Source organism: Temnothorax nylanderi, unplaced genomic scaffold (genome assembly GCF_030848795.1).
Source record: "Temnothorax nylanderi isolate EJ_2023f unplaced genomic scaffold, tnyl_v1.0 TNYL_tig0002_pilon, whole genome shotgun sequence".
NCBI classification, from domain to species: Eukaryota; Metazoa; Arthropoda; class Insecta; order Hymenoptera; family Formicidae; genus Temnothorax; species Temnothorax nylanderi.
This window is the reverse complement of record NW_027249064.1, coordinates 123,956-138,342: the sequence shown is the minus strand read 5'-3', so window position 1 is coordinate 138,342 and position 14,387 is coordinate 123,956. Positions and strand designations below refer to the sequence as shown.

The 14,387-nt window shown below is 40.5% G+C and overlaps 2 protein-coding genes across 5 annotated transcripts; one reads left to right on the top strand and one right to left on the bottom strand.

The window, feature by feature from the left end:
* Nucleotides 1-436: 436 nt before the first annotated feature.
* LOC139768083 (uncharacterized) lies at nucleotides 437-4,498 on the bottom strand. Its single transcript, XM_071697920.1, is given in 2 exon segments — nucleotides 437-4,164; nucleotides 4,279-4,498. Coding segments are annotated over 2 exon segments (3,861 nt in total). The 5' UTR covers nucleotides 4,412-4,498.
* A 1,932-nt stretch (nucleotides 4,499-6,430) lies between these two features.
* LOC139768280 (uncharacterized) lies at nucleotides 6,431-13,943 on the top strand. 4 transcript variants are annotated; one of them, XM_071698334.1, is made up of 6 exons: nucleotides 6,431-6,791; nucleotides 10,629-10,683; nucleotides 12,146-12,218; nucleotides 12,295-12,456; nucleotides 12,849-13,002; nucleotides 13,331-13,943. In XM_071698334.1, the coding sequence occupies exons 3-6, from the start codon at nucleotides 12,147-12,149 to the stop codon at nucleotides 13,444-13,446; spliced, it is 504 nt and encodes a 167-aa protein (XP_071554435.1). In that variant the 5' UTR covers nucleotides 6,431-6,791; nucleotides 10,629-10,683; nucleotide 12,146; the 3' UTR covers nucleotides 13,447-13,943. The 4 variants fall into 4 exon arrangements, with proteins under 4 accessions (XP_071554435.1, XP_071554417.1, XP_071554425.1 ...); XM_071698316.1 differs by lacking the exon at nucleotides 10,629-10,683 and having other exon boundaries at nucleotides 6,432-6,791; XM_071698324.1 differs by lacking the exons at nucleotides 6,431-6,791; nucleotides 10,629-10,683 and adding an exon at nucleotides 7,069-7,717.
* The last annotated feature ends 444 nt before the right edge of the window (nucleotides 13,944-14,387 follow it).

Below are 14,387 nucleotides of genomic sequence, written 5' to 3'. Positions count from 1 at the left end.
TCCGATAGAAGTGAAATTAACATTCCTGTTAATTTACGACGACTGCTCAAATATTACCTCATGTCAAAATCGATCGATCATCTTCAAACATAATTAGCACTTATCAAATTGAAGATGTACAAAATTTTGTTAGGATGTTAATAATGATGTTTTGTAATCGCAAATTTGTCAATTCAGAGAGAGTTGCATCGCAATATCTTTCTGTTACAAAAGATTATTTGTAATTTAATAACGGAAATTAGTAATTAATCAAGTTTGTAATATTTGGTATCTTATCTTTTTGTTTGTATTATATACAGATCAATTTTTGGACAGATAGCTCACTTTACGCGATGTCTACGTTAAATGTTATTTAGAGACTAAATATCTATGTTATGAGCTAACACGCGCAATTTCTGTTATTGAGAATTATGCGTAATCTCTTATTTAAGGAGTGTTAAGAGAGCTAAGGTATGGGATCGGTTAAAAAGTCCTCCATCAAACTGCCGTCTTCCAACGAAACCGGTGTTCCTGGATCGTCGTTTCTCTCGTACGTAAAATAAAAACTATCATCCTGGTGAAGATTATCGTCTGAATGCATCTTGAAAATTTTTTCTGTCAAAAATTCATTTGCTTCTTCGTAAACCTCTCTACTTTCGTTTTTACTCATTGCGCCGTCTTGCATCGTGGTTTCTAATTTGAAAGTTTCAATATTCCGAAATTGTGGAATTGTATTACAGTTCGTAGTTTTTAAATTCGTTATTGATTCTTTTCTTTGATTATTCAACATAGCTACGCTCTCTGAAAGTTGGGTCAATTTTTGAAGCTCTTCATCACACGATCTTAATGCGTGGCAATTATCTGATTCAATAAATGACGATGGACCGGGGAAAGATGATTTCGAAGAATTCTTAAAAATACGATTAAACGTACTCTTCTCACTTTTATTATCCAACGTGTCATTGTTATTATTATTATCGGATAATTGTAACGTTGTATTGTTACAAGTACTTTCGAGGGATAAATTATTCTCGCATATCTCGTTTTCAGAATGAATATCGATTGTGCTTAAATATTTTTCATCTCTCGAATTATTTAATTTTTCTAATGAACTATACGATGTAACGTTTACGTCATCCGGACAATTATCATCACTTGAATTCAAAGTTTGCTCAATTTCGTGAATTGCATCATCAACGTCCGCGTTATTACGCGAAGAAATTCTATCGCACTTATTATTATTTTCTTCGTCGAGATTTATGTCATCCGCATTGGATTCTCGAGCTTGAGGATTGCTATATACATTCACATTACTTACGTACTCTTCGTACTCATCGTTCGGTGACGCAACATCGCGTATACTTCCCTCCGACATCTCAATATCGAAGTTTCTTAATACACCGGTGATCAATCGGACGGGCAAATTATCGTTAATCGCGCTGTCCGCGCGATTGCAATCCTCGTCGAATATCACAATATTTGTTGTTCGAGTACTTTCAACGCTCGAACGCGCGTTCTCCCGGGATCCAGTCGTCGAATCCTCTATGATCACGGTTTCCGTTTCGCTCGGTATCTGTTCCCGACCGATGAATATTATGCACAGGTCGTGGCCGCGCTCGCCTCCGGTACGGCGATCGTCATTAGCATTGCGAGAGAACACTGGATCTGCAAGGGCGTTTCGATCGTTTCCCACCATCCGCTCGAGATCGAACAACGAGTCCCGATTGCGCACGACCATCTCGTTGTTCACCCGGCAGACGAACTCCGTGTCGAGGTCCTCCCGCCGGAACGTCGGGAAATTCGGGAAGGACTCGCCGAACCTCGTCTGAGCGCGCCGGAAGACCCGCGCTATGATCTCGGGCTTGAAGAAGAAAGCGCTGTGCAACGTGCTGGCGGTGTTGTCGTCGACGATATCGCGCTGATGACTTTCGCGAAATCTCCCATCCTCCAAGAATTGACCGTGCAGATTCTTGTTGGTCAGTATAATGCCTCGCGGATGAACGGTGCACTCGATGTTCCTCGTGATCTCTCTGAGATTCAGCGACATATGCGCCCGTCTTGCGCAACGATCATTTAGATCAGAGCCGCGGTTCGCGTTCCGATGTACGGGGATCGTGATACTCCCGTGGCAGCTGCCCATCGAAAGACGATTATAGACGCTTGTCGGAGCCTCGACATCTTCGCATTCCGATGGCGTTTCATCTCTCGATAGATCGCGTTTTCTCTCAGTGCGCAGCTCTCTCTCGTTTCCCGCCCGTATGAGCTCGTCACGAACTCTCGAAGCGCTTCGTTCATCAACCGATTGCTGGGAACTTGGCGACAAATTATGCCCCCTTGTTCTTTCTGCCTCCCTTTTATCTTCCGGCAAGGTGGGATCGTTATAAGTTTGTAAAACTTTCGTCTTCGGCACTTCAGATTCCTTCGCCAATCGTCCGTAATTCAAGGACGACGAGTCGTGTTCCTTTCTCACTTCCAACTCTCTCTTGTCCTCCGACAAAGTAAGCTCGTTATAAGCCCTTAAAGCTCTCAGCTCTATCGCTTCGCGTTCCTCAATCGATAGTTTGAGATTCGCCGGCGGCAGATCGTGCCTTTTTCTCGCTTTCGTCTCTCCTTTATACTTCGACGTAAAATTATTGCAGTTCTCTAAAGCCTTCATCTTCGTCTCGTGTGCCTCCGCGTAATTCTTTTCCCTAAATGACGCCACGTTGTAAACGGAACGCAAATCGACCGATCGTTCACTTCGCATCTGCTTGTGCTTCAATCTATGTCGCTCACTAAAAGAGTCGCTCGTCATCATCGATTCATCGTGAGTTTCAATCTGAACGCTTTTTCGGCAATTTACAATTGTGTCTAATTTATCAGCCGCGTCGACGACGTTCTTCGCGCATCCCGAGGGACGTGCAGTTTGGGCCAAAGACTCGCTTCCCCAGGACTGCTTTCCGCGAGATTCCTCCCATTTCTGGATCTGCTTTCTTAAACGGTACGCTTCTGAATATTTGAACGCAGATCTGTCAGGTTTGCTTCTCTGCATATTGACAATAGGTGTGGAGAACCCGAATTCCTTTCCATCAATATCGTATTCAACGTTCTTACCATCGATACCGATTGATCGCACGTGTCTGCCGGTTTTCGAACTATTGCGCAAGGCACGGTGACACGCGCATGATACTTTCGAGTTTTTATAGCTTTCTTTCTTACTCGCGCCTGAACCAGTTGGCGTTAATTGCGCGTTGACTTGAGGATGCCTTCTGCGATCAACTCGGTCGATCCACTTCTCCTTCTGGTTTACGAGACAGAATTTCGCTTCTAATTTTCTCACGAGGGAGGCACACGGCTTAGCCTCCATGCTTCTTGCAGTCTTACCCTGGAACGAAGAATACTGTACAATCTTTGCGACTTCCCCTTCTTCTTTCTTTTTTCTTTTCTTTTTCGCTGTCACGTAAGTGTCACAAGATTCCGTTGATTTCGCGTGATTATCTACTTTGTCAGTGACATCGTTGCCTTTTACCAACAATATATCTTCTTGGTTTCTAGTCCAATTCTGTTCTTTCTCGTTAACCGGAATAATTTCTATTTCCTCTTTTTTATTTACCGAAGAATATCCCATATAGCCTTTTTTTCCCCAAGTGCGATCTACAGCTTTTTCTAAGCCATCTTTCGCCGCCTGTTTATTTCTCGATGCATCGATCATCTCTTCTTCTTCGATCTTTTCCAAAGGGAACTGCGCTACTATGCCTTCTATCACTTCAGGTGTCTTCGCTGTCACGTCTTGTTCTTCCCAATAAGATCGCTCCTGTATCCTGGCACGCGCGTCCATCACATCTTCCGCGGTTACCTTCAGCATCCTCATCGACTTTTCAGCCACGCTCAAGTCGTTAACGTCGGAATTGTAATCATTCGTGTCGCTTGTGTCTTCGGTGATCAGAGTCGTTAAGGATTTGGCATTCGCTCTGCTGGACAATTCCTCAGACAGCCTGTCTAGATTCAACAGACTCGCGTACTTGCCCCGTCTGATTATCGCTATGCCGAGACACTCGTCGTCCAGAGAACGGTTGACTCTGCCGGGAATATTGACGATATTCGCGATACTTCTCCGCGCGATTATTGCGAACCTGCGGATTTTCGCCATCCTTCGCAGCTGCGTGTACCACTTGAAGATCGTGCACCATTTGCAGGTCGAGATAACTGGAACGATCGATGTTTTCACAAAGAATTTCTGTTGTTTAAGTAAGGCATCTCATGCCTGCGCTACAACTGTGCACCTTTCGTCCCTGATCAGTTCTACTTCCATTTACTTACCTAGACCTACTGTTTTTTCTGCGATAAACTCAAAGAGGAGCGACGTCGAGCCGTTTCCCTTGCGCCACAGCAGGAAAGTGACGACGATTACGATGACTTCCAAAACGATATCTTTAAAAAGACTGAGCACCATCCAAAGTACGAGCAAGTTCTGCCGGCTTCGCGTTATTATCGTGTAGATATTAGCCACGTATGCGAGGAGTGAGATGCGATCGATGATAAACCGTGCGACGACAACCCACGATAGAACTGAAGAAATTTTTCATCCTTAACTCTTTACTTCTATGACGAGAATATTTTTAGAGATCGCGTCAGTACGATACAATAAGAATTGGGTCTTTATGTCGAGTATATATAAGACGAAGTGCTAACTCGTCTTAAGCCAGTCGATATCCTCCACGTCTAATTCGTCGGGTTGCGAAACCGAGAAGTTCGAGATCTTCTCCAGTTGCCGATCCCACTTGAGCCAGCTCCAGTTCAAAGTGGTGCTGACCTTGACAAAGTGATGCAACACACTCATTAGTGTTTAAATAGGACAAGTATCATTACGCGAACATTAAATCCTTACGACTTATATTTCACATAAATCTTTATACTTAATCATGAATGTAATCAATAATTATATTATATTTATATCGTAATATGTAATAGCAATTCAAAATAATTTGGGTGATCGATGTATATGTAAAAGTGTAACTGACAAATTTGCAATATCACAACATGCATAATTGAAATGCGCGTTGAAATTAACCTTTACGATTTACGATCCTAGAAGCATTGTAAAAGAATAAAAATCTTCGAATTTTATTTAAATTCTACGAGGTATTGTCTCACAAATCGTGAACACTGTTGAGATATTTACCAAGCCGAAGACATTTATGGACAATATTTCCAGCTCAAGAGGTACAAAGCCAGACATTGTGTAACCGGGACACTAAAACTAATTCAACCTCGAGCGTATCTTTTGTCCTTAAAATCATTCTCGATTTAAACTTTTCAATTTTGAATATTCTTGATTTAACAAATATTTTTTATAATAAATAGTAGTCTACTTAACCTGACAGGTTAAGTAGACAGAACAACTGCACGTTCGCCTGCCATCGATAGACGTGTAAAATTCCGATGTTTCGTTTTCTTTTAATTTTAATGTAATTGCGCTGAGGGCAGAATATTAAATTAAAATTTTAAAAATGTTCACATTCGGATTAAATGCTTAACAGTAGGAATAATAAATCTATTTACTATAAGGAAATGAAAACATAAGGAATAAAGAAAGGGGTATTCGAAGGGAGCACACATTTGTACAGTAAAAGTAAGACAGCCTGAAACACTGCAACTGGTTTAACGCTCCTGCACATTTCAAGATCGTCTTGAACGAAATAATTTACCGCGCATATTATTAATTATAAACACAATCTTTAACTTGCTATTCTTTTAATTTTTCTTGAAGATACGCTTATAAAATTATGCTTTATTATAATTTATATAATATCAAGCTTATCTTCGAACAAACTCCATATTGACCATTAATTATAATCACGATTTTTAACTTGCCATTCTTTTGATTTTTCTCGAAGACACGCTTTTTATAATAATATTTCTTTTTTAAATATAAATATATATTATATACATATATCTTATAACGTCTATAGAAAAACAAAGTCCTAGAATTGTTTGAACTATCCTTTTTAAAATACTATTACATATTACTCCTTTTTGCAACCATTTTATAAGTTGTGGCGGATCGTAATTCTCGATCAAATGGTCAAGAATAAATTGGTTGTGCTAAACTAGATTTAATTACTACAATTATTATTCCGGAATAAACATTGCGAGAGCGGTTCCACTTTCACGTGCGCTAAACATATAATAATATCTTTTATCAATAAAAAATATATATCACACGTATGATATAGATTATATATGTGTATATATATATGTATATAGTACATAATTATATGTATATATACATGTGTACAAGGGAAGTTTATTTGGTCAGAAGTTGCCGAAGCGAATCGAACGAATATTCTTATTTCAGTGATACGGAATCGTCGTCCCCGCGTGTAAAACCACTCATTACCTATGCGCGCAAATGTAGCGGGGCAATGTCAGTCGGTTCATCGCGATGTTATCTCGAGGTCGCCCAACGTGCGCAAACTAACGAGCATGTTAGTGTAGCGCGCAGTGCCTCGACTCTGTCTCGGACTGTTTCTTCGAGAAACCTATCGCGGAAATTATACATTGTGGCGTAACAGCGATATACGCACAATATTATACACGCCATACGTAATTGCGATTGAAAAGGGCACGTGTCACTCACGTCGCAATTTTTGCTTTTCGCAAAGCAAATTTATTCTATACTTTTATCATCGCGTTCGTATGTGTCCGCTGATAATTCAGTTACATTTCTAAAGACGCAGAAAGCAGAAACGTCTACTCCGCTCTTGACCTCGCGACTGCGTGCTGGAATATTGAGAGAATTTCTCGTCCTATTTCGTGCAGCGGTACCGCATGTAAGTATCCAGACAAGATTTTAATAAAATAGAGACAGCTCTCAGGAAAATCGAAAACATCCTTTCCCACATCTGTAAGGAAAGTCGCGTGAAACTTCATTAATTCGGAACGGGAGCCGGTTCGTCGCCGCGCGACTTGAGACTCCTCGGAGTTAACGACCGTGTCGAGGAGACGCGGCGACGCGCGTGGAAAGTCGCGGTCGCCGCGACTTTCCCGGAGATCAGCGAGACGCGCGACGCAAAACGTACGGATGATCGTACGAGAGCGGCAAAGTTCACCCTCGCCTCGGCAGGAGCGAGCCGCGGTCCCATTGCAGGCGTGGAGATAAGTCCCGATCCGTAATAAAAAAGAAAAGCGTGATCGAGCACGAGCGCTCTCGAGAGCCTCGCACACTCTCAAGAGAGAGAAAGAGAGAGAGAGAGAGAGAGAGCCCCGCGCGCTCTCCACCGCATCTCGCCGCGGTCGCGGCACCAGCGATACACGGCCCGCCCGCTCGCGCGAGTCGGAGTCGCGGTAGCGCACCGCGGAGCCGACACGCGCGTGTAGGCCTTCTCCGACGCGCCGCGGTGTTGGTGCACCGATGTAGGTGTAACGGCGCGTCGTAGGTGTATGCCACATCGCGGTTTGGCGCGGCCGCGCCGCGGCAACTGTTCTTGGCACAGTTTCTGGTCATCTCCTATTGCGAGCGGAACGCGCGCGCGTTGCTGGACCTCTGCGTGTGCGATCTCCTCCGCGTCTCTCTCTCTCTCTCTCGCCTCTCGCCGCGCGCCGCGCGTCTCGCGTCACGTCACGTCACGTCTCGCGGTTCTCCTTCGTGTGCAGCATCCGCGTACGTTTCCCCGAGTCGGCACGCACCGTGCACCTGCGCGATCGATCCCGAGGGAGAGAAGAGAGGAGCTACCGAGATTTTTCTCCCCGAGAAAAAGTGAGTACGGAGCAGCGAAAGAATCGTGAATCGCCGATACCTTCCTCCGCGCAGTTCTACGATCGGTGATATTTAAAGGTTGTATTGTATTTTATCGGCGGGTCGAAGTACTTGATACGCGACGTCGTGATATCGACGCATTAATTTCCTTTTAATTGAACCGCCGATCGAAAGTGAACGCTAAATTGCCGATGACAAAGGTAACAGAATGCAAACGGTGACGCGTAAACAAGGTGGCTCGGTGATGATGTAACTGATCGTTCATAGACCGTTTTATAGTGCTGTAATAGCGTCAATCGCGTTCATATAGACTTCAGTTTTCATTCTAGCCGTTCGCTATTTCTAAATCATGTAAAATTATTAACAAAAATGACTGTTACTCGACCCAACGTATCATACCAAAACAAAGTGAACTAAAAAACAATACAATGAAAATTTTAATAAAAATATCTAAGTCATAAAATAAAATAAAATAAAATAATTAATTTGATGAAATTATCATTAATGACAATAATTTAGTACACATCGTTATTCTAATTAATAGAAACTATATGAATATACATATCGTATGAAAAGATACTTTGAAATACCGACGAAGAAGATATTTCGTAAAAGTCATAAAATCCAAGAAACTACGTTGTAACGTAAGAGGTAAAAGAAGGCCGCACCATTGGTCATGACTGAGGTATAAAAATAAAATACGCGCGCGATTTCGCACGGCGAAACCTTTAGGTGTGCCTCGTAAATAACGCGCGACGATGCGTTTTCGTAGACGCTTGGAAATCACTTGACACTGGCATTCCTCGCGTCCGTGATACTGACGCGGGACGACTTTTGCATGCGTTTTGCGGAATCGGCGACGGCTAATTAACGTCATTAAGAAGGTCTTCTGAGACTCGCGATTAATCCAATAAAGCTTGCAAGATCGACCTGCTGTTATTATTCGCGCGTACAAACGCGCAGCAGCATCCTCGATCGCGTAAATAGAAATCGCAAAACTGAAACCAATTTTAAATGAAACAGAACACTATGTAATATACAATCAATTAGGGAAATTGCCATTTAAGGTCCGGACCTAACAATAATATTCTGTAAATTTTGTATATTTCTTTCAAACTTAGTAAACTGCGCGCTGATTTTTTTCGGTCTTTAAAATACAGCTTTGTTAAAACTTAAATATTAAAGGATGAAATTTACTAAGTTTAGAAAGAGTATACAAAATTCACAGATTATTATATATTATTAGGCTACCAAGATTCAACCCGGACCTTAAATGGCAATTTTTCTAATTGACTAAAACCAATTTATCTCTCCCATCACTTTTTCCATTAGTGCGAACGATCAATCGATAAGGGTCTTCAAGACGACCTTTGGTACGCCGCGCGCCGTACAGTATCGATCTTCTCCGTTCTTCGCTTCTCTTGACAGACCGCACCCCTGCTTCTTACATTAATTGACCGTCGAATGAAGGGCACGCGAGATATCTCCGCCGTGCCTTCCCTTTTCTTCCTGATTAATCACCGTATCTGGGTCAAGATAACTGATATTGGCCTATTTAGCGGACCGATCGAGCAGTATCGTGTATTTTTAAACGGCATTTTTTGCGCGTGGCTTACTCACCGCCTAAATTTAAAGTCAATCGCACACGTGTAACGCGCCAATCTCACCCACGTCGATCGCGACGATGTCTTCCGCGAGAGTTCTTTTTTCTTTCGTTATCTTCATCGCATAATATTCGTAGGTGCGTGTTCCAAGCACGATGAACATTCGACCGTGTGCATCGCGCTTGAAAATGCAAATTAACGCCGGTGTCATTAAGCATCGCACCTGTCGACACAAAGTACACGTTAACTTTTATAGAATAAAATGAGATTTGTAAAACGTAAAATATTCTTTAGACGTATAATTGAAGCCGAAATTAGTCGATACTTTATTCGGAACGTGGCTATAAATCTAAATTTATTATTAACTAATAGATTTACGCAAACGTACATGAAGTCATTATTGGATCATAATTTAATGTAAACACGTATATACATTTTCCACTTTCGTAATTGATATCCATGTCATTAATAATCAATGCCTTCGGCAACGATTACGCAAACGCGTAACACTCGTTTATCGCGGCAGCTTGGAGTAGACTGCATAATACCGACATTTAAAGCGCTCGCTGTCTTTAGGAAAATGATCCCCGAGCCTCACACAGTGATCTCTTGTACGGTGACGCAATCACTTTTTGCGCAAGCCGGATAGAATCGCTCATTTCAAGCAGCGCATAGTGCGTTCTTCCGGGATGCACCTACAAGTAGCAGCCTTATCTATTAACCGAAGCAACATTTGCGTTACGTCGCGAGCGTTACAACTGTAATTTTAGAAATTTTCGTCACATAAAGTGCCACCACACTTCATCATTATTTCTGTGATTGTTTCTCCGATAGATTGCTACTTCGGTTTCTTGCCGAGATCATGTATCTTTCCTAACGAAATGACCGACAGTCAATATAGTGACATATTCGTCATCGCCGATTATAACACCTAAAGTGAGAAATTTCATGCGAAATTTATGCATTCTTGTGCGAACTATTCGTCAACAGACCCCGAAACCGGTTTAGCACGGCTCGTGTAGCTAGACCTAGAAAATGCGCCAGAAATTCCCCGTCGATTAGTCCGGCATCGAGTAGAACAATTCTCGGCGTTAACTAACCGTGTCATTTAATTGTTCCGTATTTTCCATTTAACGTCCGCGAAACTGACGGCGAGTCTTCACGCCGTTTAGTAAATTTACTTTGAACTTTCTTCAAAGATCATCTCACGAAAGATACAAGAAACGTTCGTTTAAATTTTTCTTCCTTCTGAACCGAGATGGCCGAGATACTGAGGCCTCTTAATGTCTTTTTTTTTTTGTCGACAGCCACGCTCTCGAGTGTCGGTCAAGTACAGCCGTCGAGTTACCGTGAACCACCAAGGTAATCTTAATCGGCCGGTCATTATTCGACGGTGATGCGGTGGCTTTTTACGCGAAGTAAACGGCGTAGGACCGTGAGGACGCGTTTCCTTATGAGGATCGGTAGACCTCGGGCGAACTTGGTCGGCGAACGTGGTCGCGGCCGCGTGTACGCGCGATTCCTTGGCGATCTTGCTTCTCCGGCCGACCTCAGAAAGAAATATCGGACTCTTCGAGCCAACACGCCTACTTTCGTTTGTTTGCTATTCGCTTGGGCAAAAATACGACTTGTGCACTGTTAAATATTAAAGAACGAAATTTAAACCGGTTTCTTGAGTCAGATAACATTTTGTTATTTTTAGCTATTTTTTGTGCCGAAATTTATTACTTTAACACAAAACAGTATTATTTTAAGTTAACTCCGTTGGTTCAGTTAAATTATCACATTGTTTGACATATATTAAGTAGGAGCAGTGGATTTATAGGAACGGTTAAAATTGACTCAAATTGAGTTAAATTTGACACTACGAATTTAACAGTGTATACGTTGACTTTAAAAATAACTGTAGAAAGATCGCATAATATTTAAAATTTTTTAACATATATATTTAGTTAAATTAACATTGTTTAATTAAATTAACGACATATTGAGTAGGAGCAGTGGCGACCTATAGGAATGGTTAAGAATGACTCAAATTGAGTATAATTTGACACTACAAATTTAATAGTGTATCGATGGCCTTAAAAATAACTGTAGAAAGATCGCGTGGTATTTAAAATGTTAAACATATATAATTACGGACGGGTTTACTTCGCAGACGAGAATGTATCTATCTTCCGTCGCCGGATATCGGATCTCCCTGGGTGTTTGAGAAATAATAATAAACGCCGGAAGGAAGGTCAGCGACGGCGAACACGCGACTCTCTTAAGTGTCTAAAATAGACGTGAGCGCGCGCGGCCCTCATGCCAATGACCCAAATTTCCCTTATTCTCGACATAACATGAATTGACTTCGCGTACGATGTTGCGATATACATCGCGCCGGGAACGGATCATTCCGTCGCATCATCGCCCAATATTCCGTAACCCGCTATCACGTCATCGTTCCGCAATCGGTGGGTGAGGTGCGGGTGTGGCGGATATGCAAAGCGTATTCGGATCTACTTCGATCGAGATAGTCGTGAAAAGATGAGCCGACAGAGTCTTTAAAAGTAGAGTTTCTTTATTCTCTTTATTCGAATTTGTTAGCAAATGCCTTTGGTAATTCTTCATCTATCATGATACATCGATGTCTACCAGATTTAATAAAAGAGAAGAAGGAGAGACGCGGAGTATAATTCGATTAACATTTGATAGCAAAATGAATATTATCGCGAAATATTACATATAATAGAATTATATTTGTGATAATAAATATAATATATATTTGTTATTTCGATATTTTATTAGTTTCATAAAGGAGTGGAATTTGTTTTAATTTTAGAATGCAGTTGACGACCTGTTGCAGATGTTGTTCCCTGAAAACGGGAACAATCTTCAGCGGAGTATGTGGTATCGTAAGTATACAATCATTTCTGTCATTTCCACAGCAGGCACGTGATTCAATTACTACACAAATCTGCTTTCGTGCAGGTACTAGCCGTGATTTCCCTGATCCTGATCTTCACAGCAAACGTAGAATGGAAAACGATAATCGTCGACATCCTAGACAAGACGGCCGTGAAGATCATCTTCGCGATCAATCTCTGCATGACCATCCTGATTTCTACGCTGCTCATAATCGGCGCCTTAAGAGTAAGGAAATATTTCCATTTGTGTCTTTATATAACAATAATAAATCGCAGAAGAATAATCAAACCACAGAAGAGACTTAGAAAGATTAAACTATAAAGTTGCTAAATGTTTAAAAATTCTAAATCCAAAACATTTTCGTAAATTGCCGCAGATTTTCGGGAAATCAATAATTAACGATAAAAATAATAATTTTTATACATCTTGTACATTAATTATATATTGTATATTGATTGTGTATAATTGAAATATATATTACGCATAATAATATACAATTATATAGTATTATACATATATATGAGTATTTTTCTTAATTTATTTATTATGTAATATTTTATGTATGTAATACTTTATAAATAAAATATAATCCTAACGCTAATCGGTTTGGTTTGCAGAAAAATACATTTATGATGCTTCCATGGGTGGTTCTGGGCATTATGCTGGCCGTTGCTCTTCTTGTAAGCGTCCTTTACACCTCAATTATGTTCTTCATAAACAGCGAAGTTCTTAATGGCGCTCTTTGGCTCGTTTTCGGTCTAATTGCTGTCGGTGAGTATTTAACACTTTAAGTGCAACCGCAAATCTTCAATAAAATTCTTGTCATTAAAAAAGAATTTAAGAAAGGCATTTCCTTTCTTGTTTATCATTACGATCGGGGACAAAAAAATTATTGAAGTCACAAGACTATTGACAATATGTAGAAACATTAATCGATTTTAATTAATATACATATAAAGACCGTTTATCTTTAATAGCAGATTAATAACAGAAATCAATTGTTCTTTTTTATCAAAGAAATTCATAGAAATTGAGACAATATTTGTGCAGTGAATGTAAAACTCTCACCAAAACTTAATATCGTTTTAATCTTTTGCAGTGGTATACACGTACATGTGGCTGGTAGTGTACAGCTATTTCCAGCAACTGAGGATCGAGAAGATGAACAAAAGAATGGGTCCTTATGGAAAACCGTACAATTACCGGCGAGCATGAGGGCAAGATTGAATGTGTAGATACGATTGCAGGGGCCTGTCCGCGAAAGCGATCGTGGAGAACGGCGTGGCGACCGCAGCAACCGCTACCGCTCGTATAAACATTTATAAACTCGTGTCAACTCACAACACGTTGTTACAATCGGTTACAAGTTGCGGTGGTTCATATGTCGTTTTCGCCGTATCTCTGATTCGCCGAATGACATAGGACTGAAACCGTTTTTTCTTGCAGTCATTATTTATCCGATTAACGACGCGGGAATATCTTCTTGTTAACTGTAAATCTGTGTAAACAGTGTCATAAAGATATTCCTGTCACAGTTTTTATTTGCACCAAAGCACGATATATTGCGATTTACATGACCGGATGTTTCACAAAAGCATCCTGTAATCCGCGTAAAGTAAGCATAAACTTAGGACATTTGTACATAACATCGTATTTATTATAACTATTATTAATTATTTTGCCTAACGAATAAATACTCCCGTAATTTTAAAGAGTTCTGCTTTCGAGCGACTAGAGCGTCAAATATTCCAAGTGCAATTTATTATATCAGTGGTTAGCAATGAATCAGAGAACATGCTTTTTATACGCTATTAATTAAATACCAAATAGCATTAACATAGATTATTACTTTTATCGTCTAAGCTTATCAAAGTCTTAATCAAAGTTTTTTATAAGATAAATTTTCAACAAAGAAAAATACTGCCCTTGTCGAAACATAACAGCAATAATAATTAAGATAGAGTTTAGAGTCAGGAATTTAACTTGTCTTTATTTAATTTTTTTAATTTATTAAGAGAAAGTAGCGGAAGTACCAGGCGTAAAGTACGTTTTGCGCGTAATACCATTATAAAACGTGAATCTCTATATTTTAATTGTTTACTTTAATTTTTTTCCTTCTATATAACGTGTGCCATTGTATCTTTTCCAACCTAAAT

Coding starts and splice junctions, on each gene's coding strand:
- LOC139768280 (XM_071698334.1), top strand. CDS start 12,147: ATGCAGTTGACGACCTGTTGCAGATGTTGTTCCCTGAAAACGGGAACA. Junction 12,457..12,848: donor TCATAATCGGCGCCTTAAGA/GTAAGGAAATAT, acceptor TTTGGTTTGCAG/AAAAATACATTTATGATGCT. Junction 13,003..13,330: donor TTTCGGTCTAATTGCTGTCG/GTGAGTATTTAA, acceptor AATCTTTTGCAG/TGGTATACACGTACATGTGG.